At 50.7% G+C, this 21456-nt stretch overlaps 2 protein-coding genes across 3 annotated transcripts in view; one reads left to right on the top strand and one right to left on the bottom strand.

Moving 5' to 3' along the window:
• Nucleotides 1-14812, bottom strand: part of Ppp1r10 (protein phosphatase 1 regulatory subunit 10) — a 15218-nt gene extending 406 nt beyond the window's left edge. The window contains exons 1-18 of one of the 2 annotated variants that reach the window (XM_033766351.1): nt 14530-14812; nt 11726-14304; nt 7564-7681; nt 6987-7073; nt 6734-6869; nt 6299-6350; nt 3694-3771; nt 3411-3584; nt 3213-3318; nt 3001-3113; nt 2624-2724; nt 2253-2400; nt 2021-2179; nt 1680-1926; nt 1445-1508; nt 1087-1357; nt 791-904; nt 39-641 (exon numbers count right to left, since the gene is read on the bottom strand). In XM_033766351.1, coding sequence (XP_033622242.1) covers nt 39-641; nt 791-904; nt 1087-1357; nt 1445-1508; nt 1680-1926; nt 2021-2179; nt 2253-2400; nt 2624-2724; nt 3001-3113; nt 3213-3318; nt 3411-3584; nt 3694-3771; nt 6299-6350; nt 6734-6869; nt 6987-7073; nt 7564-7670 — 2560 coding nt within the window. In that variant the 5' untranslated portion in view covers nt 7671-7681; nt 11726-14304; nt 14530-14812. The remainder of the gene's footprint in view (nt 1-38; nt 642-790; nt 905-1086; nt 1358-1444; nt 1509-1679; nt 1927-2020; nt 2180-2252; nt 2401-2623; nt 2725-3000; nt 3114-3212; nt 3319-3410; nt 3585-3693; nt 3772-6298; nt 6351-6733; nt 6870-6986; nt 7074-7563; nt 7682-11725; nt 14305-14529) is intronic. The other variant, XM_010643426.3, reaches the window with a different exon arrangement.
• Nucleotides 14813-14852: 40 nt separating this feature from the next.
• Mrps18b (mitochondrial ribosomal protein S18B) lies at nt 14853-20913 on the top strand. The gene is made up of 7 exons (XM_010643428.3): nt 14853-15212; nt 16855-16963; nt 17042-17139; nt 17248-17316; nt 18671-18737; nt 19877-19936; nt 20442-20913. The coding sequence occupies exons 1-7, from the start codon at nt 15081-15083 to the stop codon at nt 20690-20692; spliced, it is 786 nt and encodes a 261-aa protein (XP_010641730.1). The 5' UTR covers nt 14853-15080; the 3' UTR covers nt 20693-20913.
• Nucleotides 20914-21456: the final 543 nt, after the last annotated feature.

A 21456-nucleotide genomic window follows, 5' to 3' on the forward strand; every position in this document is an offset into this window, starting at 1 on the left:
GGACACAGAAGCCACAGGGGAACAGGAAGCAGCCTCACCTCCTCCATGACTGTGGCCTCCGTCGTGCCCTCGGTGGCCCCCGCCCCCGTGGCCAGGGCCATCATGGCCACGGTGCTCGTGAGGAGGTGGCCCTCGATGGTCATGGCCTCGGTGGCCAGGGACATCATGTGGCCTATGACCATGCGGTCCCCCATGTCCAGGGCCCTCATGGGGCCGATGTCCACCACTTCCACCCATGCCACCGCCAGGGCCTTCGTGGGACCGATGTCCACTGCCCATGCCCCCGCTGGGGCCTTCGTGGGGCCGATGTCCGCTGCTGCTGCTCATACCCCCTCCGGGGCCTTCGTGGGGCCGATGCCCACCACCTCCAACCATGCCCCCGCCGGGGCCCCCTCGTCCATTAGGGGGTCCTGCTCCAGATCTACCTCCTCTGGTGCCTCGGAATGGAGGAGGTGGAGGGGGCTCATTTCCTCCTCGGCCACCTCGGCCTCGATGGTACGGTCCAGGGCCCGGACCCCCTCGCATTGGGCCACCCCGCATGGGGTCACCTGGGCCATCCCAGAAGGGATCACCCCCTCGGGGAGGAGGTGGGGGACCCAGAAGACGTGGACCCACTGGTCCGCCAGGGCCTCCATGGGGACCTGTCAAGGAATAAAAAGGCGAGAGAGAGCATCAGCTACCAGTTACGGCCAGGTACTGCCGCTCCCAGCCCACCGCCTCCATCCAGGGTCCAGGGTCCCTGGGCCGAAGCATGCAGCTAAGCCCCCTCAACCTGCCACCGACCACCTACCTGGCATAGGCGCCCCAGGCCCAGGGGGGAAGTGCTGCATACCCTTCGGTGCCCCAGGGCCTCCTGGTGGGAAACCATTGGCTATCGGTCCAGGACCCAGGAGTCCGTGTGGCACTGTTAATAAAAAAGAGAGCATGAAACAATCCGCTAACCCTAACCGCAGGGTACCCGCCAGCCCTCCCTCCCGGGCCTGGCTGGCAGAGCAGTGCTTCTCCGCCCAGACTTCCCGCTGCTTCTCCCCAGATGCAGGCCCAGACTCAGAGTGCCCGTGAGAGCCCGGCAGCCCCGGCCATTACCCAGCATCTGCTTGAGCTTGTCCGAGTAGTCCGGCTGTTTCAGCAGTTCCTCCGGCGGGTGGCTGCTGGGGCTGCCCATGATGGAGGTGAGGATCTCCTGCACGTTGATGCCGCCTCCGCCAGGGCCCTGGGGACTCTTCCCAGCACCCATGCTCCCCATCAGGTTGGCTAGGACCGGAGGCAGCTTGGAGCCCGCTGCCCCGTCAGGAGAGCCGCCCGAGCCCCCAGCCTCCAGGGCTTCCACGTACGGGGTCTCGTCCATGGAGCACTCCTGGCGAGGAGGAGAAGGTAAGACCCGAGAAGAACCAGGACCCGGCAGGACAGCGTCCCCTCCCGCCAGGGCCGGCCGCAGACTCACCTCGTCCAGGGGGATGAGCTTGGGGGGAACGGGCTCGTAGGGCTCAGGGTCAGGCTCATGAGGGCTGTCGCCAAGAGAGAAGGAGGACGGCTACTTTCTCAGCCTCTGCGGCTCTGGATCTCCCCGCCCCTGTCTGGCCCAGCCCTAGGCCCCTTCTGTTCTTTCTGGGCGGCCCAGGCTTCCAGTCAGCTCCCCTCCCTCTCCCTCTCCCTCGCAGGGCCGCTGCCAGGCTCACCTCTCCTTGTTCAGGAAGAGCTCCTGAAGGATCCCCTTCTCCCGCTCGGCCTGGATGTATCGCTCCTGGCTGTTGCTTCCAGGGCTGACAAGAGGCGAGGGCAGCACCAGGGGCCGGGGGCACACCCAGGGCACCTTCTCCTCCATGCTGTCATGGCTCAGACGCCGGGCCGTCTCAAACGCGTGTCGGTCCGACAGGATCTCTCTCTTGGCTGCCTCACCGAAGTCCTTAATTTTATTTACATTTACTGACAAGGGGAAAGGCAGGAGGGGAAGTGAGCACAGCTGAGTTCTCGTCAAATCCCCTCACGGCATCGTCACACGGGCAGCTTGGCTTCTTACCCCGTTCAGTCTCGTCCAGCTCGAAGTAGAAGTACTCCCTCAGCTTGGCCTCCTCGGGCCACGTCACGGTCTTTCTCTTCCTGCCCTTCCGGGTCAGCTGGCTGGGATCCCCAGGGCTCTCCACTGGCTTGGCGTCCAGGGCTCCCGGCTCCAAAGAGGCTGAAAGCAGCAGAGGTTTCAGATCCAGCTCCATCCTTTCGGAAACCCCAGCCTGAGCCAGTTTCTCCATTACCTGTGTCCATGAGCTCCGGGACTTCAACAGGCGGCACCGGGGTGCCAGGGCGGTCCACATCCATGGCCTCAGAAGGCGGGGCTGGCTCTGGTGACGAGGGTTTGGCTGTGCTTGGTTCTGTGTTCGGCTTCCCTTCAAAGGGACTGGGCTATTATGAAAGAAAAAGAAGTCAGTGAGCTGAGGGGCGCCATGGCCAAGACACTCTGCAGTGGCTCCTGAGGAAACCACTTCCACTCGCACGGCCTCTGTGCCCCGGTACCGCAGTCCATATCCCAACCCAACACCCCACTGCTGCTCCCAGCCAGTGGCAGTGCCCTGCCCGCTCCTGAATGTGGACCCGATCACCGAGCCCTACTTCTCAGGGCCCACACCTTGGCAGCAGTAGGTGACAGCACCTTCTTCTTCTTCTTAATCTTGATGCCTGGCACAGGGGCTGAATTGAGAGCGTCCAGAAAGCCCAGGCCCTCCATAGCTGCAAGAGGAGCACAGACAGCAGTCAGACACCGTGGACGCCTCGCCTCAAAGTAGGAAGCAGAGAACAGGAGGTGCCTGGGAAGGCTGAGGTGGGGCCACGTGGGCCCAGGAATCAGGGTGTGGGTAACGTGGAAGGAGAGGCCCTGACCCCCTCTCCTAAGTAACCCTCTGCACGGGGAGCCCCAGAGGCCCAAACGTCAAAGACAAGACAACAACAGTACAACAAAGGACAAACCCCCCCTGTCCCACAAAAGCCATCCCCCTGCAGACTCACGCTGTGGCGGGATGATCTTCACTTTGATCTCCTTGGTGGCGTTGGGGGTCGTGTTGAGGGGCTTGTACTTCTTCTCTGCGGGGGGGACCATGTCTCCCGGAGCAGCTGTGGCACTGCGGGGAGGACAGTGGTCAGATATCCCTAAGCAGGCCCCACTCGCTCCCAGCGTCACAGACCCACTGTCCGGAGACCGACGCCGGGCCTATCCCTACCTCTGGCGCTTCAGCGGGATGGGCTTGAGGTTGTACTTGTCGGAGACCACGACGGCACTGGCGTTCTTCTTCACGGGCACCAAGGACGGCGTCTCCAGCTCGAGGCCTGGGCACAGGGCACACGGGGGCTCGGCTCGGCTCCTCCCAGGGCTCCCACATCCCAGGTCCCACCCGGCCCGCGACGCCCAGCGGCCTCACCGGTGGAGCGGAACTTGGCGTGACTGGGGGCGGTGGTGCGCAGAGACTTGGGCTTCTCCTTCTTCTTCTCCGGGGCCTCCTCTGCTCGGGCCTCGGTCTTCACCTCAGCCAGAGGCCGTTCAGGAGGAGCAGTTCGACCCTTTCCTTCTTCTTTCCGCTTTTTCTTGTCTTTTTCTGTCGCAGACAAGAACTTCCTTTAGGAGGTAAAGACTCCCAGAGGTGAAGCCGCACCCCAGTGGGAAAGAAAGAAACGCAAGGCCAAGGAGGCAAGGAGAGGGCTCACCAGCAGGGGGCGCACTGCTCTGGGAGCGGATGACCGCCATCCAGTCACTGACGAGGACCGAGGCCAGCTTCCGGAGCTCTGCAGAGAGAGGAGGGGCAAGAATTCAGTCGCTTCCCTAACAACAGAAATACCAGAATGTCCGACAGAAATAATGTGAAAAATCTGCACGATGGAAAAAGTAGCCCAGAGTTTTTAAGAACGTGAGATACAAAACTAGGTTTAGAGGCCGGGTTTAGGGTTTAGGGGCCTCGGTTTTAACTTAGCTAAAGCTAGGTTTTAGCTCTGGTGCCACTGTCTGCCTCAAAGCACAAGGACCCAAGTTCGATCCCTGGTGCCAAAACAAACAAACAAACAAACAAAAACTAGGTTTTAAAGGATTTCTTAGGCAACCTTTTTTTCTACACTGCTTTTAGTGAAAATGCTTTAAAAAGTCAATTAAGGACAGCAAGAGTGAAATAAGCATTAAAATGGGCCCATTTAGGAGTGGGGAAACAGCTTAAAGAAAAAAGATGGTAAGAGAATTTAAATATAAAGACCTCCTTTCTAAATCTATGCAAAACACCTCTGTAGCCCTTTTTGTATGGCAACTAGCAACTTGTCTTTTTGCCCACATTTCTATTGAATAGAACCAAGTTCGCTGTGGACCATTAAAAACCTGACTTTCAGCCAGGTATGGTGGCCCACGCCTGTAATCCCAGCACTGGGGAGGCTGAGGCAGAAGGATCGCTGTGAGTTCAAGACCAGCCTGGGCTACACAGTGAGTTCAGGTCAGTCTCAACTAAGTAGTGAGACCCTGTCTCAAAAAACAAAAACAAACTAACTTTTCAAAACAATCACATGCTTGGAAATTTCTGTCCTACAGTGATGCAAACCTCACCCATCCCGATGTGCAAGTGTCCTAAAATCTTTCTGGAGTAACTGATACGATAGTCCAGTTAAACTTTATTACAGCTGACAAACTACATGCAACTTTCAATAGCTTGGGCCAGGGATTTAGCTCAGTGGCACCACGCCTGCCTCATGAGCTCAAGGTCCCAAGTTCTATCCCAGGTATCAAAAAAAGAAAAATAAAAGATTTCAATAGCTAAAGTAATTACATAATTATATCTACAGTCACGAAAGGCAGCACTCTGAAGCCAGGCAGAAATAAGGAACAACACACCCGAGAGCGATCCCCTGTGCTACGGTCCATGCTACAGATCCTCACTGAGGATGCTGATTATAAAACAATATTGCTCAGTAACTAAAAACAACTGAGAACATGACTGAAGAGAACAGAAAGGCATGCTGTGATGTGGAAGCAAGGTGAACCCTGCACCTTGGCGAGGGTTCCCAGTGCTTCTTTCCACAGCTAAGAATTCAGACAGGCATTGACACCGTTTGACAAAAAGGCTGAAGCGTCTCAGCAGAGGACTCTGCAACACAATCCCCTCAGACGAATGAATAGCAGCCTGGACTTCCATGAGGAGGGATAAAGGACTGGTAGGACGCTGCTACAGAATGGCAGGCGGGGATTTAGCTCAGTGGTTCTGCTGCCTGCCCTGCAAGGCAAGGTCCCGACTTTGATCCCCCGTACCAAAACAAAACAAAACAAAACACAAAGAGTGGGAAATAGTCTGTGACTTCTGGAGCCAGGCTTTGTCTTCAAGAGAAAACCGTACATGTCCCTTGCAGGAAGCTCCAAAGCCTTCTGTCTCAGGAAAGGAAAGAATCTGCCCCGGTCAGAGCTATGATATATCCAAGAGTCAGGATTTTGCCCACGCTCTTTAGAAGTAAGTTTACTGGCAGACCCAGTATATCTATTATTAGGAAAACAGGTCCCAGAATATGCTATATTTATTCAGAAAGACAAATGCAAATGGTTGCCACTCTAGGATGCTAATATTTCCCCCAAAATGTTAAGTGTATGGCTCTTCTACCACCAAGTGATTTGTTTTTGTTTGTTTGTTTGTGTTTTGAGACAGGGTCTCACTTTGTAGTTGAGACTGACCTGGAACTCACTGTGTAGCCCAGGCTGGTCTCGAACTCTCTCAGAGATTCTCCTGCCCCAGCCTCCTGAGTGCTGGGATTACAGGCATGTGCCACTACGCCTGGCTCTACCAAGTGATTTGAAGAATCAGCTTGCAGTTAAAGTGTGGCACCATATTTTATACTCAGTAGTAGAGAAATGCACAAATTCCACTTGGACTTGACAATAAGGAAGAGGGGACAGTTAGAACTGCAAATATTTATTTATTTATTTATTTATTTATTTTCAAGACAGGGTCTCACTATGTATGTAGCCCAGGCTGGCTTCGAACTTGTTAGGATCCTTCTGCCTCAGTCTCCCAAGTGCTGGGACTACAAGCATGCACCACCACACCCAGCTACAACTACAACTTTTTCGTTTGTTCTTTTTTTTTGGTACCAGAGGACCTTGTACTTGCGAGGTAGGTGGCGGAACCACTGTGCTAAATCCCCGGCCCTAGAACAACCATTTTTAAAAGAAAAGAAGAAAGCAAGATAAGGTAGCGAGAGGAAGGCAGGGAAGATGGGCAGCCCGAGGGTCGGGAGAGGGCCGAGCACCAAGGACAGCGTACGAGAGCGGGTGGCATGGCTGCCCTACCTTCATCCTCGCTTGACTTGCTCAGCTGCTTCACCAGCTTGGCTGTGTTGTTCTGCAAGAGATGGGGCAGCAGGAAAGTAAGTGCAGGGAGGACGCAAAGCTCACTCGGCGCTAACAAGCCCACAATGCACCAGCTCTCGGCCCCGAACAGTGGCAGCACCGATAAACCAGGTCACCTTTTACAAATCCCAGTAGCTGGCACTTACATTTCAGAATGATCCCATTAACTAGGGAAAATCATTCCCATTTTACGGGTGGGAGAACAGGGTAAGACACACGAGGTACCCCGAGCTACATACCGACCAAGGGAAATAATTCAAACCAAATCTTCGGACTCCAAACTCATCCCCAAACACTCACTGTCATTACTCCCAGGCCCCGGAGCGCCTCACATCAGTCCTGTGGGACCCCAGAAGGTTAGGAGACTGAAGGTACCTGCTTGAGATGGTCCACAGTGAGTGGCAGGTGCTGGAGGGTCACCAGGATCTGCTGGAGGAGGGGGACGTTGTTGGTCGTCTTGGAATATGTCAGCCAGCTGTTAAGAAGCTTATAGCCTCCTACGTCGATAAACCTAGAGGCGGGCAGACGGGCGCCATCTAGCAGCCTTCCGGGTGCAGGCTGTCACACCCCACCTCGTGGCGCCCTCGATGACCTGGACGCCACACCACACCAGCAGCTCCTCACTTACTTGATCAGAACTTCTGACGAGCGGGTTTGGAGGAGAATGTTCAAGTACGTGCAGCGACTCACCATCTTCCGCGCTTCCTTCATCAGACTGCGGAAGACAGACGGAGTCAGAGAGGAAGCCGGCTGTGCGCTCCTCCCACAGCGGCGGGGTCAGGTCTCTGAGGGAGTCACACAGCTCCTCTGGGGAGAAAGCACCGCCCCCTCCTAACACGAAGGGCAGATGGGAGTCTGCCTCCCCTGCCAGGGCCCAGCGCCCCCGTCGACCACCCTTCAAGCACCGCTTCGAGACTGGCTTCGGTATTTGTTTTTCCCTGAAAAACAGGGTAGGGTCTGCAGAAGATACACGACTTTCGGGTGGGTGGTTCGGGTCTCCAGGCTGCACTGCCCTCTTCCCAGCGTGGCTCCCCAAGACTGGATGTACTGGTCCTCAGCCTGATCAGGGCTGGAAACCAAGGCCGCTCTTTCCTCTCTCACTCTCAGTGAACCCTTTTCTCCTTACTCCCCTCCCTTCTCTAGGATATGCACCTCTGCTTCGACTGCGGCCACACGCAACAAATCCGACACAGGCACAGGCTCACCTGAAGATCTTGGAAATCCCGTCCACACTCTTGACTTCCCCATCTCGGTTTAGGAAGCTGTCCAGGCCCTTGAGAAGCTCTTTGGGGTCTATGGGCCCAGAACCCATGATCTAAGTTTCTGAAAACAAAATAAATCCACACGATAAACGGAAGCACTGTCCCAGTACACCCTCCCACAGACCCCATCAGCATATCCCACAAAGGTGGGACTTGATTCTGTTTGTAATTAACTGCATTCAGCTATTCCACACAATTACACTATCTTCTACACAAACCAAAGCCTGGTTTTACTCGCACACAGACCATCCTTACTGAGAACACAGCCTTGCACAGGTAAGCATGGGGTGAGTGCATGACTAAACACCAAGGAACGGAACGGAGTGGAGGGCAGGTGGCGTACCTGTCCCTCGCCCTCCTGGGAAATCTCGATTTCACTAGGTGACACTAGAGCTAAAATTCAAGTCCTCGTTAGACATTCAATTTGCGTGGCACTTACTGTTAAGCCGTTTCCCTTTGTTGTTGACAAACTGGTCTGGAAAAAAAGTCTAGCTTGGTAAAAACTGCATCAGTCTTAGGTGTTTGGGCCAAATGTCTCACAAGAATCAATTTCCTTTTATCTTAGCCCCGTGTCAAAATCACCACAACGGGCAGATTATGCGACCACTGGAGTGAAGGTGATAGAGGGAAAGCAGCGCCAGACCAGAGAGCCCCTTTCTCAGAGGGTCTGGGGAAAGATCCCAGAGAAGGAGACAGGACAAATGGATGCAGAGCAAACAAAGGAGGTCCTCCAACGCCCTGAACGTTACTCTTTTACCACAAACTACATGTTTTATTGTTTAAAAATGATAGTTTGTGGCTTCAGAAGCTAAGTGCCTCCCCTCATAAGTATCAACTACATCAGACCCCCAAGATAAGTCTGAAACTACAAATCATGGAACTGACAAGAAACTAAAGACTGGCAAAGTGCTATAAATTTTAAACGGCTGCTTTAGACTAGGGTGGAAAGCAGTTAATTACAAGCTAAACTTTTGTAGGGAAGGGACACAAGAAAGAAGTTGGTCAGGGATTTAGCTCAGTGGTTCCACCACCTGCCTTTCAAGTGCAAGGACCCGAGTTTTATCCCTGGTACTTAAAAAAAAAAAAAAAAGAAAAAGAAAAAAAGGCAATTTTTTGGGCCAGAAACAAACTTCTAGAGAGGTAATGCAGGGTCAGTATGGCTCTGACGGGCATTTTATCCACACTACCTCTATCAACACTGGCTTCTGAGAACCAACTAAGAATGCCATTGCAGCAGTGTTTCAGGGTGGTACTTAGCAGAGACAGAAACCCCACAGGACTGAAAAATCATTTTAGCAAGACAACTACAGTCTGTGCAGGAAAGAACCTGGAACCACCACAAAGACAAGCAGGAACTGAGGTCAGGGAAAGAAATGTTTAAAGAGAATACTGGAAAATGTCAGAGGTTTGTGAGCCAACTTGGTAAGATAAAACCAAAAACGAGAAACACTCAACTTTTTGGTCCTTCCACCAAGCAGGGCGGTTTCTAAGTGTGCAGGTCCTAACAACCTCAGCAAGCAGGCGGAGGCAGAAAAGCTAAGAGGTAGCAAGTCTGGGCCAACGGTACTGTCTGTCACCACCGCCCCAAACCTCCACCAGGACAAGTGGCACCTGAGGTGCGAGGAAAAGAACATTCAACAGAATACTGGAAAAAATCCTAAGCTTGTGGGCCGCATCCACTGAAGTACAGGAATTACTGGACAGGGAGAAAGGAACTGTTCCCATGTGGTGAGATACTCTATACCGATGCACAGAAAACACAGATATACAGATATCATCTATAAAAAAGACTTCCCATGTATTGAAAACTGGAACAGCAATAAAGTCCAAAGTCGTATCACGTATCACAAGCAACAAAGAGTCTAATTTTTAAAATGTCTATACAAACATACACACAGCGTTAAGATTCCAAATCAAAATATTTACAATTTGATCAAAAGCCTTGAATTAAACATTTCAAACCAGGCCCCTCTAAACCTAACCCACTTTGGCAGAAGCAAAACCACGCTGAATATATGTGAGCTTGGAGAACTCTCCCCTGCTTCAGGAACCTGACCTCGAACGAAGAGAGAAAAAGCCACTTATAAGGATAAGGACCAATCAGTACCAAGCTGTGCCCACTGCCCTCTGCTGGAAACAGGACCCAGGCACTTTAGAAGACATGAGTCAAGGAAGCTAGGAGACAAAGGGGGAAGAATTCATTTTCAGTATCGTTGGAAATGTAATGGGAATTGTCTTGTGATACAACCTTAAGTGGACTTCCTCACAGTGGACTTCATTACTCAAGTACCCTAAGTGTCACACAGCAGTTTCCCTACTTCAGAAGTTGGCACATTCTGAGAAGCTCCCAGGAACTCAAGTGGAAAGAAATGCAGAGCGTCCAGGACAGGCCCAGGGAGGCAGGGACAGGGACTATGTCCTAGAAGCTTCCTGGAGCCATGAAGGATCAGGGCGTTTCCGTGAGAGGAGCACTACACGAGGGGCGGACACAATGCCCCGGTGGGAGCCAGGCCGCCAGTGATGCTGCGGGCAGAGCTGTGCCCACCGCGCCAAGTCTTCCTTTTGCCCTCACAGTGAAGTCCTCAGGCTTAATACCCTGGCTCATTATTCCAGACCCTACCAACGAAATAGGACAGATGTGGTTCGGGAAGACTCTACAAACCAAAACTCTCTAAAGAGCTGATCACAACTCTCTTCTAACAAGGAGAAAGGAGTCTCATACTTATTTTAATCTAGAGGCCTTGGCACTTCTGGAAATGAAAATGCTTTGTTTCTTTCTCGGTGTTCAGGCATTTCCTAATATGATTAAATGGCGGACTGGATTGTCTCTCAGACCATCCACAAGGTTCTAAATTTTCTCTGAAGTGGCAAGTACCTACCTCTCAAGTGATTTTGAAAAATCTGATAGGAAATTGGGCGTGGTGATGTATGCCTGTAATCCCAGTCAAGGGAGGCTAAGGCCTGAGCTACGTCGGGAGACCTTGTCTCAAAAAGCAACACAGCCTGGTGTGGTGGTGCACACCTGTAATCCCAGCACTCGGGAGGCTGAGGCAGGAAGATCGCTGTGAGTTTGAGACCAGCTTGGGCTACACAGTGAGTCCCAGGTCAGTTTCAACTACATAGTGAGACCCTGTCTCAAAAAAAGCCAAAAAACAAAACAAAAAACAACAAAAGAAAATCTGGCACATGATCACTCCAAAAGCTTGTCTGCTTTTCAATAAAGATGCAAAATCACGTACGCCACTGCCACACACATGAAAGACCCTAAAATCTAATTCTGGCCTAGTGTGGTGGCACACACTTGTAATCCCTGCACTTGGAAGGCTGAGGCAGGGGGATGGCTTGAAGTTCAAGGCCAGCTGCGGCGACACAGTGAGCTCCAGACCATCCTGAACTACACAGTGAGACCCTGTTTCAAAAAAAAAAGGCATTCTGACCACAGACTACACAGCTCGGGTTCTCTGAAGTTCTCCGGATGGATCTGGCTTCCCTAGGAGACCTTGCTTCCCATCTCCCATATTAAGGAAGATCTTCTTTATTAATCAGTCCCTGCTCACTAGACACCAGGACCCCAGTGGGTGGAATATTCAGCTCCAAAGGTAGATATGCTGCAGAGGCACATGGCAAACTGCTTAAAAGATAAAAAAGAAGAAAAAAAAAAAAAAGACTTGTGGTCAATAGACACGTGGAAGTCCCACCCACCCAACACAGAACTTAAGAATTTGAGAAATCTGTACCCAGCAGAATGTCAGCCCTAAGTCTCCCCCAAGTCACCCTAGCACAGTTGTACAAAATGGCTTCTAGAAACGTCAAGCTTTAATACAGGACTTTAAAAAATGAAAAGTATTTAGTCTGGTAAGATTAAGCTGGGGGAAGAGAGGTAAGAAAAGAACCAAAACCCAGCACCACCCTCAGACAGGGCATGGCTCTCAGCATGCATCCACTGCCACAGCACTGCACAAGGGAGCAATGAAGAGGACATCATTTCTTTCATTAATGCTTTTAAGAAATTCTTTTAGAAGGAAAAAGAAATTCAAAAAAAGGTGGCTCTTTGGAAAAAAGAAATGAAGGTTGTGAAATGTAATACCAGAAATGTTTTGCTTACCAGAACCGTAGCTGGATTCCCCCTGCCTTGAGTTTACAACTGCCGCCTCCTTTCCTAAAGATTCACTTTTCATCCTAGTACCAACGTACTGGAGAACCGTGATAAAGCACTGGACACAAGAGTTTATCCCCAAACAGAGATGGGAGTAGCGGTGATTGAGAAGAAAGTTCTCAAAGTACCCACCCTTCCCGATTCTCAACACAAAGCAACCAAAAGCAGGAGGCTGGAGGACTAGCTACTGAGCAGAAATGTCACAGCTCAGGGTCACGAGGCCCCAACTGTCCATAAAGTTACAAGCCTCTCCCGTCTCCTAAGACACACACATACACAAACAAGCACACACAATCCCTCCTGAAGCCCCCCAGCCTTAAAGTACAGTTGAGGCCTGACTGGCTCTGGCATTGGGCAACAGAAGCGGGGCACACTTCCAAGCAGTTGTGATGAGTGGAAGGTTAAAGTAAAAAGCAACAGACTGGTTGTTAAACACAAAAACTAAAGCTACTCGAGGGCCAGCCGGGAAACATACTCCCCATGAGCTTTTATCCCTTTAAGAGAAAGGCTTTTAAATGATTACATCAAAACAAGGACGTCTTCTCCCTAATTGCAAGGCCAGGGAGGCAGCGAGGAAATCTGCGGAACCGAGGGGTGGAGTTGCGAGAGGGCGGAGAGAAAGCCCATTACATCACCGTCGAAGGCGGCTCCTCCCCCTCGACCAAGGGCTGGGGCGGCCCTGAGCTCAAGATGGCAAAGGGAGAGAAACAACAAAGGAGGGAGGCCATTTTGTGAGAAGAGGACTCAACTCGGATCCGATAGGTAGGGCTCTGCCGGTAGCTACAATTAGATTATAAAACACTCTTTCGTTAAAAAGAAAAGAAAAAAAGCGAAGCCCGCCCCATGCTGAATAGTCCTTGACTTATTTTGAATCGGCATAATGAAAATATAAGCAATTAAAATAGTTCAAAGAACAATTTTCTGCGGGGAAATTGAACTGCAACTGAAGTTAAATTGCTACCGTCGACCACCCCATCCTTCCCGTAAAGGGGGGAGGAATTGGACCCCTCTCAACAAATAGGGTTGAGATGGGAGGACAGGAGAAAAATGGGTCAAGACACAACCTGCAACACCGCTTGGAAGACAAAAGGACAAGGAAAGTCGCCATATTGAAGCAGGGAAGAGAAAAATTCCTTTTAACGACACAAATCTTTTAGAAAGCTAGCATTCAATTGCACTAAATGGCTTTTAAAATTATTCCTGAATTCCACATTTCCCAACCTTTCCGCCCTTTTAGCTATACCCAACCAAAAAGTATCAAGTCAAAAAAATGTTAATCATTTTTGCTTTTAAATAACCTATGCAATTTGCAACAATTACAAGACATTCTTTACCTCCCGATTAACTTGTTATGTATTGATACTATTTTGTCCTAAATTAAGTGTCTTGCAATCTTTATTCCTAGATTGCCACCTAGTTTCAACATACAATATCCCAAGCAAATTACATTAAAACTGAGAGGATTTAACAATCATTTAAAAACATAGCCAGCTATTATTCTCTGCCCATCTCCTTACCCTGCAATCTTTATGTACAGATTGCTTATTAATCTGGCAAATTGAAAGGCGCCCTGCTCGTCTCACACACAAAGAAGTGGGACTTCTGGGCCACAAGATCCACCATCTTTTGTATGTGAGCTCATTAACCCTTTTGAAGACTGCTGTTACCCAGAGGAAGGTAACCATTCCTCCTTATAAAAGCAAACACATGCTTTGGCAGTCTGGAAATTGTCTGGATTACGAAGGGTTAACCATCAAAATTCTCACTTGCTGGCCCTCCCTGCACCCCCTCCTTGCCTGCAGCAGAGCAGGGAAGAGGTAGGTGGTAGGGGAGAGAAAACAAGACTCTTTAGACCCAAAGGCCCTTTTTAATGGAGATTAAGTGACCAGATCGGTCCTTCTCCAGCTCTACATTTGTTCTATGGTCTCATTTCTTCCTCTCATTTTTGGTTTCACAACGGGAAACGTTGATTTCTTGTTGCAAGGCTGGTTTTTGAAAATTCGACACTTACTATCCAATTTTTTTGCGACGTCAGCACCTCGGGCTCAGGGGGGGAGGGGGCAAAATTTGGAGGAAAAAAAAAAACCAACCAACCAGGACCCAAAACTGAATTATTTAGGGGGCCTCATTGGATCAAAAAGTCTCTTAAAAAAGAAACGCCAACTCAGTATTCATTCCCCCCCACCCGACTCCATTTAGGGAGGGGGGTTGTTGAAAAAAATTCTGAGTGGGTGCAAAAAAGTAAACGCTGGATGAGTGAAATTGGGTTGGGTTTGGGAAGGGAGGGTGGTTGATTATTTTTGAAGGTATGTGGTGATGGTCCTTCGGCCACAGATCTCAAGTCCCAAGCAGCGTGGGCTGGTGGGGTGGGCAAGATGGGTGGGCAGGGGTAGAAGACACAAGTGGTTGGGCTGGTGGCTGCGGTTTTCCCTTTCCCCCCTCTGGATCCTTTCAAGGGCTTAGATGTCGTTGCGGCTCGTTTCTGTTTTCCTCGTGGCCGGCCTGTCTTTCTCCGAGAAAATTCAAACCTGGGGTAAAAGGAACACAAGGGAGAAAGACATAATCAATACGGGTCGCTCTTACAACACTGCAGAGAATTATCTTTTTCGTCCCCAAAACCTTCTATGGCCCACCCAAACACAGCCGCCTTACACAAGCCGTGACTCCCAACTAGCTCCTGTCCTAGCCAACTTCCCAGGACAAGGCGCTACGCAAAAATTTGCCCATGTAAACCGCAGGACCCAGCAACTTACCTCTAAACGAACTCCAGAATGGCGGCTGCCCGATCGGGCGGAGTCTTTTATACCCGGACGCCGCCCAACGCGCTGAAACGTGCAGGCTAAACGCCCTTGTCGCGAGACATTGTGCGCGAGGCGTGACCTTATTGGTCAATGCGAAGGACACCTTGCCAGCGGATTGGTTAAACCTTTGGACAGCCCCTTTCCCCCGGCCCCCGCTTCCGGCTCCTTCTGGATTCCTGCGTCGCGTACGCTTGACCGGAGACCCTAGCACCTCCCTTTCCTCTGCTTCCACCACTTCCGTCCTATGAACATTTCTCACCCTGGGTTGGTAGAAACCGGAAGGCGCATGCGCAGTGGGAGGATTCCGCTCAAAAAACGCACTCAAAATTGCTTCTAAGGCAAACGCTAAGTACGGAATCTCATAGTTGTAGGGGCTAGTGTACAAGAAACACAATTTTGACGCCTAATTCCATTATGACGCAGTTGAAATTAGCTTCTGCCCACGGCCCCCCCTTTGACGCTTACGTTCTGACGTAAGCGCACGGCCGCTCTGCGCCGGGCAAATGCCTCCGCCCGCCTCAATCTCTAAGAGCATGCGCAGACTCCACTACGTCAAGATGGCGTCCTCTGTATTGAATACGCTTCTCAGGCGGTGTCTTACCCTTTCGCCCTTCAGAGGTATCTACGGAGTTCAGGTAACTCCTTTCAGAGGGCAGCCAGTAAATCCGACCTAGTTATACTTTCCTTAAATCGTCGTTTCATTCTTTTCCCGCGTGCTTGTTCCTAAGCTGTGTAGGCAACACTTAAGTCCAGGATCATCATCCCCTGCCCAATACTGGGGGACTTCTCTAATCCTGAGTTGATGGCTAAAAGCTGGTTGGGTGTCATCCTCTCCCCGAAATACCATCTTTTTTTGTTTTGTTTTTCTCTTTGTGTGTGTGTGTGTTTTATGTTTTGTTTTGTTTTCTGAGACAGGGTCTCACTATGTACTTCAGACTGCCCTGGAAGTCACTATAGCTCAGGTTGGTCTCGAACTCACAGCGATCCTCTTGCCTCCGCCTCCCGAGTGCTGGGATTACAGGCGTGCGCCACCACGCCCGGCTTCTTTTTGTGTTTTTGAGACAGGGTCTTCCTTTGTAGTTCATACTGGCCGTGAACTCACTATGTAGCCCAGGCTGGCCTCAAGCTCGCAGCGATCCTCCTGCCTCAGCCTCCCAAGTGCTGGGAGTAGAGGCGTGTGTCACCGCGCGGCCCCCAAAATGCCGTCTTGACAAAATAACTAGGTGGAGGAGGCATTATCCACTTGGTCATGCACAACTAGGTCTTAGGTAGATAGTGTCAAAATTTGTGATGTCCCTGAATGCCCTGGTATTGAAGGGCTGTGATTTCTTCCAGTCTTGCTATCACCCAGGAAAGCCAGGATACATTCTCAGGACCTAGGAACCAGTTTCTCAGCTTTATCTTTAAACCAGTTTCTTACTGAAGCTCTCCTGAGAGTTTAATTCTGCCCTTTGGATTGCGATTTTTACTCACCACCCTGGAGATTCTTGGTAGATCAGGGTAGGGCCGATTCTTGGTGGGGCAAGGCGAGATAGTGGCGGTAGGTCAAGGGAGACTTGAGAGTGCTAACAGAGGTCACCATGGAGTTAATGACGGGATGGAAGCTTTAAAACTAGCGTTAGGACTCAAGTTTGTTTTGCTGTGCGTTGTGTTGGCCTTCCAACCTCCTATAAAACTGGGCAACGCAGTGACTTGGGTTTTGATTGAGCTGGATGTTTACCCCTCCTAACTATACATCTTACTTCCAAGAGACCAAACACATTCGCATTGTCTTCTTCTCCAAGACTCAATTCATCCCCAAAACACAAGTGCCCTTGTATGGTAGGTTTTTAAATTGTCTTAAATAAGATTGCTTCTCAGGTACTTATTCTAATTATTTTTCTACATTAGCCTCTTAAACCATGCATGGTGGTGTACACCTGTAATCTCAGGCCTCAGAGGCTGAGGCAGGAGGATCACCTAGAGTTCAAGGGCAGCCTGGGCTGCATAGTGAGCTCAAGATCGGACTGAGCTATGTGGTATGATCTTGTCTCCCCCCCCCCCAAAAAGAAACAACCAAACATTAGGATTCTCTTTAGGATCCATTTGGGGTTAGGGAGAGTTGAAATGGATTGTTGATTTATGTCATTTTAACCTCGACAAAGACACTACATATTCGTGCTGAATTACATGAACTCAGTGAACATGCGTTCCCCTCTCCCCAAAGTGTGAGAGAAACAGTTGAGTCCTTTCCTTGAATTCATTGTGTCACTGTCTCATTTCTCCCCTCTTTTACAGGTTCCCCTCCAGACGTTTTGCACCAAAGCCCCTCCTGGGAAAGATTCTTTGCCCCCAGCTCCTATTTCCCCTTATGAGAATGAGCCCTGGAGATACCTGGAGTCAGAAGGTACCTTAGATGGGGAGGGATCGGGTGTGGTCTGAAGTAGTGGACGTAGGTACTAGCAGCCTGTCTGCTCTGTCTCAGAATACCGGAGCCGCTACGGTTCCCACCCTGTCTGGGCTGACTACCGCCGCAACCACAAGGGCGGCGTACCCCCTCAGCGGACCCGGAGGACGTGCATCGTGAGTTTCTGAGGGTGGCACGTGGGTGGGGAGAAGCCGTCGCGAGAGGAGCGGGCCACTTTGACAAGGCTTTGAACATCTCCCACTGCCGGTTTCTTTTCTCTATAGCGTAAAAGCAAAGTTGCTGGGAACCCTTGTCCCATCTGCCGGGATCACAAGTTGCATGTGGACTTTAGGGTAAGGAGAATCTCTTATCAGAATAATCAGAATAAGGGTTTGGAGCCTCTTTGCTGTAAGTGCCCCACACTTCCTCATATCTTGGCTTCCCTGCAGTCCATTTTGTAGTGAATATTTCTGGCAATACAGAAGCATTCTGTCTAGCCTTTTGCCTTCCAGTATGGATTGCTCTAAAAAATTGTATCCCATATCCATGAGATAAATAGTTGGCAGGTAAGAAAAGTACCTGTTCTTGTGGTTGGTTGTTTTGGATTTTTTTGAGACAGAATCTCGCTATGTAGTTCAGGCTGGCCTTGAACTCACTGTGTAGCTCAGGCAGGCCTCAAACTCCTGATGGTCTTGCTACCTCAGCTTCACAAATGCTGGGGTAACAGGCTTGTGCCACCACACCTGGTGAAAAATTCCTTTTTCTAGTGGAAGAGCAATGCCCAACAATTAATTTCTGTTACAACTGTTAGCAAGTGTTGGCCTACTTCTTCCTGTAGTTTTTCTTTCATTGTTCTGTCTGCTGGGCTTACTGAAACCTGCCAAGTACATTGGCCTATTTTATTCCTATGGTTTTCTTTATTTCTTGGTCATGTTTCCTGGGTGTGCTAAGATCTGTGACTGGAGATCAGAGATAGGAAGCTTTAGTTTACAATCTAGGGGACTGCTTTTTAAGAAGCCTTCAACACAGCAAGGAGGACAAGATTTGCTCCTCAAATTGAAAGTGTATTATACAAACCAGTAGTGTTTCTCTGAGCTGGCAGTGAGGGTGTTAGCACACGCTGTGTGGCCGGGCATCAGGAGTTGGAAGGCATTTGTGCATCAGTCAGTGAGTGGGCACATCTGCAGCCCTCGCTGCCCTCTGACACAGGTCACAGGGTGCCCCATAGATGCCTCCTGGTTCCAGTTGTGTATGGTGAGTTATGAAAGCAGTGTAACCAAGTACAGAACCAAAGAACAGTAGCAAATTGAGTAGTGCTGATGATTCTGCCTGCCACGCCACTCTGTAGATACACCTGCTTTTTCCTCAACTCTTACTTCCTGTGGTTGATTTGCTAGCTGATAATCATTCTATGTAATCAAAAAGTTAGAACTGTTCTTAGTCAGTGTATTTTAGTCATTTACATGTACACAAATCAACATTTTGAGGGTGATTCCTGGCTAACTTTAGAACGTAACTATGTAGGTGAAAGTTCTGTGTGAGTCCAAGTGTAGGGTGTGCATGTGAAATGCAGCCATGAATTGATGGGTGTCTTGGGGCTGGAGGGAGGGGGTGGGCCCGGGGAGCTTGAGTGGGGGAGGCAGGGTCTGCACAGTCCCCAGAGGTCTGAATCCCTGCCCCTCCTCGTGTTCACTGCTCTCCCTGCAGAATGTAAAGCTCTTGGAACAGTTCGTCTGCGCCCATACTGGCATCATCTTCCACGCTCCGTACACAGGTGAGCCTGTCACCCCTGTCACCACCAGGGTGGCTCTCTGTGTCACTGGACAGTGGCTATTTGGTGGGTGGCATACAAAGTGCAGTTCAACCTTTTGGAAATCTCAGTGGAGATACTCATGCTACAGCTGTTACGTGTAGGGAAAAGATACATTCAGGTACCTCCGTAAGCAGGGGTCATTGTGGTCCTTAAAAGGCAGATGGTAGCCAAGCGTGGTGGCGCATGCCTGTAATCCCAGCAGGAGGATTTCTATGAGTTTGAGGCCACCCTGGCTACACAGCTTTCTCAAAAAAACAGAACAAGAGCTACAAAAATGTGTTCTCTTCTTGTCTACAATCACTACCAGGCGGCAGTGTTAGAGTTGTGTAGCTGCAGAGCCTAACATACTTGTATTTATGGCCCATACAGAAATTTTTTCCAGGGGGCTGGGATGTATCTCAGTGGTAGTGTTTGCCTAGCACGTGGAAGGCCCTAGGTTCAGGCCTCAGTACCACACAGAAATACTTTGCCAACACCAGCTCTCAAGCAAGATAAATTTGCAAAGCGTAATCTGAACTCCCTGTTACTGGGGGTGGCATCATGATGAGTGTTTGGTTTATTGGGGAGTTTTGCCTTATATGGTGCATAACTGAAGGGACAATTGTGGCTACTACCCCAGATCACTCTCCCCAGATTGGAAGCTGTTTCTTCCCTTATTGGACCCATCTCTGGGTATTGTCCAACTCGGCTGTTTCATCACATTTGCCTGGAATTGTGTACTCTCCCTTTTTTTTTTTTTTTTTTTTAAGACAGGATCTCCTAGTGTAGTTTAGGCTGGCCTTGAATTTGTGGCAATCCTCCTGCCTCAGCCTTCTGAGTACTGTGATTTCTGGTGTGCACCACCACTCCTGGCTCTGCCCCCTTTCTTGCGGCCTTTACCCTAAGTGGTTTTTCTGTAGTGACTAAGACCCTAAGTCCTCATCTTAGCTCAGAGAGAGGGGGAACACTCTTCTGTTCAGACAGAAGAAGTAATTGAGCCCCATGAAAGGGTCGTTCAGAAACTGAATACATAGAATACGTCCAACCCTGAATACATAGAAGCAGCTGTACTCTTTCCTTTAGTGCCCTTGATGTGCAGCTGGTTATTTGTCTCTCTGCAGGGGTCTGTATGAAGCAGCACAAGAAGTTGACTCAGGCCATCCAGAAAGCCAGGGATCACGGTGAGTGTGAGAACGGCAGTTTCGTCGGGCAGAGGAGGGTACGCAGGCCTGGGGCAGGTCCTGCATGTGAGTGCTCCCACCTCCCCAGCGCGTCCCCTCCCAGCCCCTCTTGGCTCCAGTGTCGTGCTCCCACCTCCTGTTCATTGTTCCTTTCCTTGTCCTCCTGCTTTACAACCATCAGTCGCAGTGCTGCAGCAAGATCACAGGAAGATCTTTGTGTACATTTCCGGCTCTAGCTCTGTGGCCCCTTTGGGCAGGTTCATGGAAGGTGTCACCCACCACCAGAGTGGGTGTGGTGCTGCGGCCCTGGGGCGGGGCACCCAGTTTTTCAGGCTGGGTCCTAGGCAGGAAGGATATCATTGCATCGGTGCCTAAGCCCACTGCTCTTGTGCTGAATACAACATGCATGAAGGTACCCAGAGGCTCTGACTAGTGAAGCCCTTTTTTCGCCTTTTACCCTGAACTACCTCTCCTCTGTCCTCCCTCTTTCTTTCCAATCCCTTAGGGCTCCTCAGTTACCACATTCCTCAGGTGGAACCCCGGGACCCAGACTTCAGTACGTCACATGGTGCTGTGAGTGCTACTCCGCCGGCCCCTACCCTGCTTGCCGGCGACCCTTGGTACCCCTGGTACAGCTGGAAGCAGCCACCAGAAAGAGAGCTGTCCCGACTTCGCCGCCTCTATCAGGGCGGTCTCCGAGAGGAGAGTGGGCCACCCCCTGCGTCCCTGCCCGAGGAGCCCTGTGTCCCCAGCTGAAGCCACCTCTACTGAGCAGAGCCCTCCCAGGGCTCTGTAGGACTCAGACAATCACCCAGCAGGGAGTCTGAAGGTCAGGTGGAGCCTGGGGCGTGGTGCCCTGAGAAGCTGGCAGGCCCAGAAGGAAGCCATGTTGAAGGGTTAACTGTGTCTGGGGCGGAGGGAGGGCTCTGCCGACTGTTTCTCCACAATAAAGGTATATCTCCATCTCTGGCTGGCTTTGCACTGGGTTTCAGTGCCTTGGAGTGGTGGGTGCTGGGTGCTCTTTAGTATGTGGGTATGTATGTATGTTGGTACTGGGGATTGAACTCAGGACCTTGTGCTTGCCGGGCAGGTGCTGCACCACTGAGCTTAAATCCTGGCCGCCTTTAATACTCACTTATTTAGGGCATGAGGGTGCACGCCTGTAACCCCAGCACTCCAGAGGCTGAGGCAGGAGGGAAATTGCCATGGGTTCAAGGCTAGTCTCAAAACCAAAAAATAAAATGAAATATTCATGTGTGTTTATTGTACTGGAGATCGAAGCCAGAGCCTTCACACTACACCCCGTCATTTGTTTTAGTTTTCAGACAAGATCTCGCCAAATCCCCAGGCCTGGCTTGAATTTGGGGTCCTCCCTCCTGGGCCTCCCAGTACTGGGATTACAGGCGTGCGCCTGGCCCTTTTCGGAGACAAGGTCTTGCTGTGCCTGCAGGCTGGCCCTGCTCACGACCCTCCTGGGGCCATGCCCTTCCCAGGAGTGCGCTGCTGCCGCCGCGGGCACT

The sequence above is a fragment of the Fukomys damarensis genome, unplaced genomic scaffold (assembly GCF_012274545.1).
Source record: "Fukomys damarensis isolate Sample0158 unplaced genomic scaffold, DMR_v1.0_HiC HiC_scaffold_20, whole genome shotgun sequence".
Lineage (NCBI taxonomy): Eukaryota > Metazoa > Chordata > Mammalia > Rodentia > Bathyergidae > Fukomys > Fukomys damarensis.

What these genes read in the sequence shown, in the direction of transcription:
- Mrps18b (XM_010643428.3), top strand. Translation starts at nt 15,081, where the DNA reads ATGCCTCCGCCCGCCTCAATCTCTAAGAGCATGCGCAGACTCCACTAC. An exon ending in GAGATACCTGGAGTCAGAAG is followed by an intron (nt 16,964 to 17,041) that starts GTACCTTAGATG and finishes GCTCTGTCTCAG; the next exon opens with AATACCGGAGCCGCTACGGT. An exon ending in GGACCCGGAGGACGTGCATC is followed by an intron (nt 17,140 to 17,247) that starts GTGAGTTTCTGA and finishes TTTTCTCTATAG; the next exon opens with CGTAAAAGCAAAGTTGCTGG.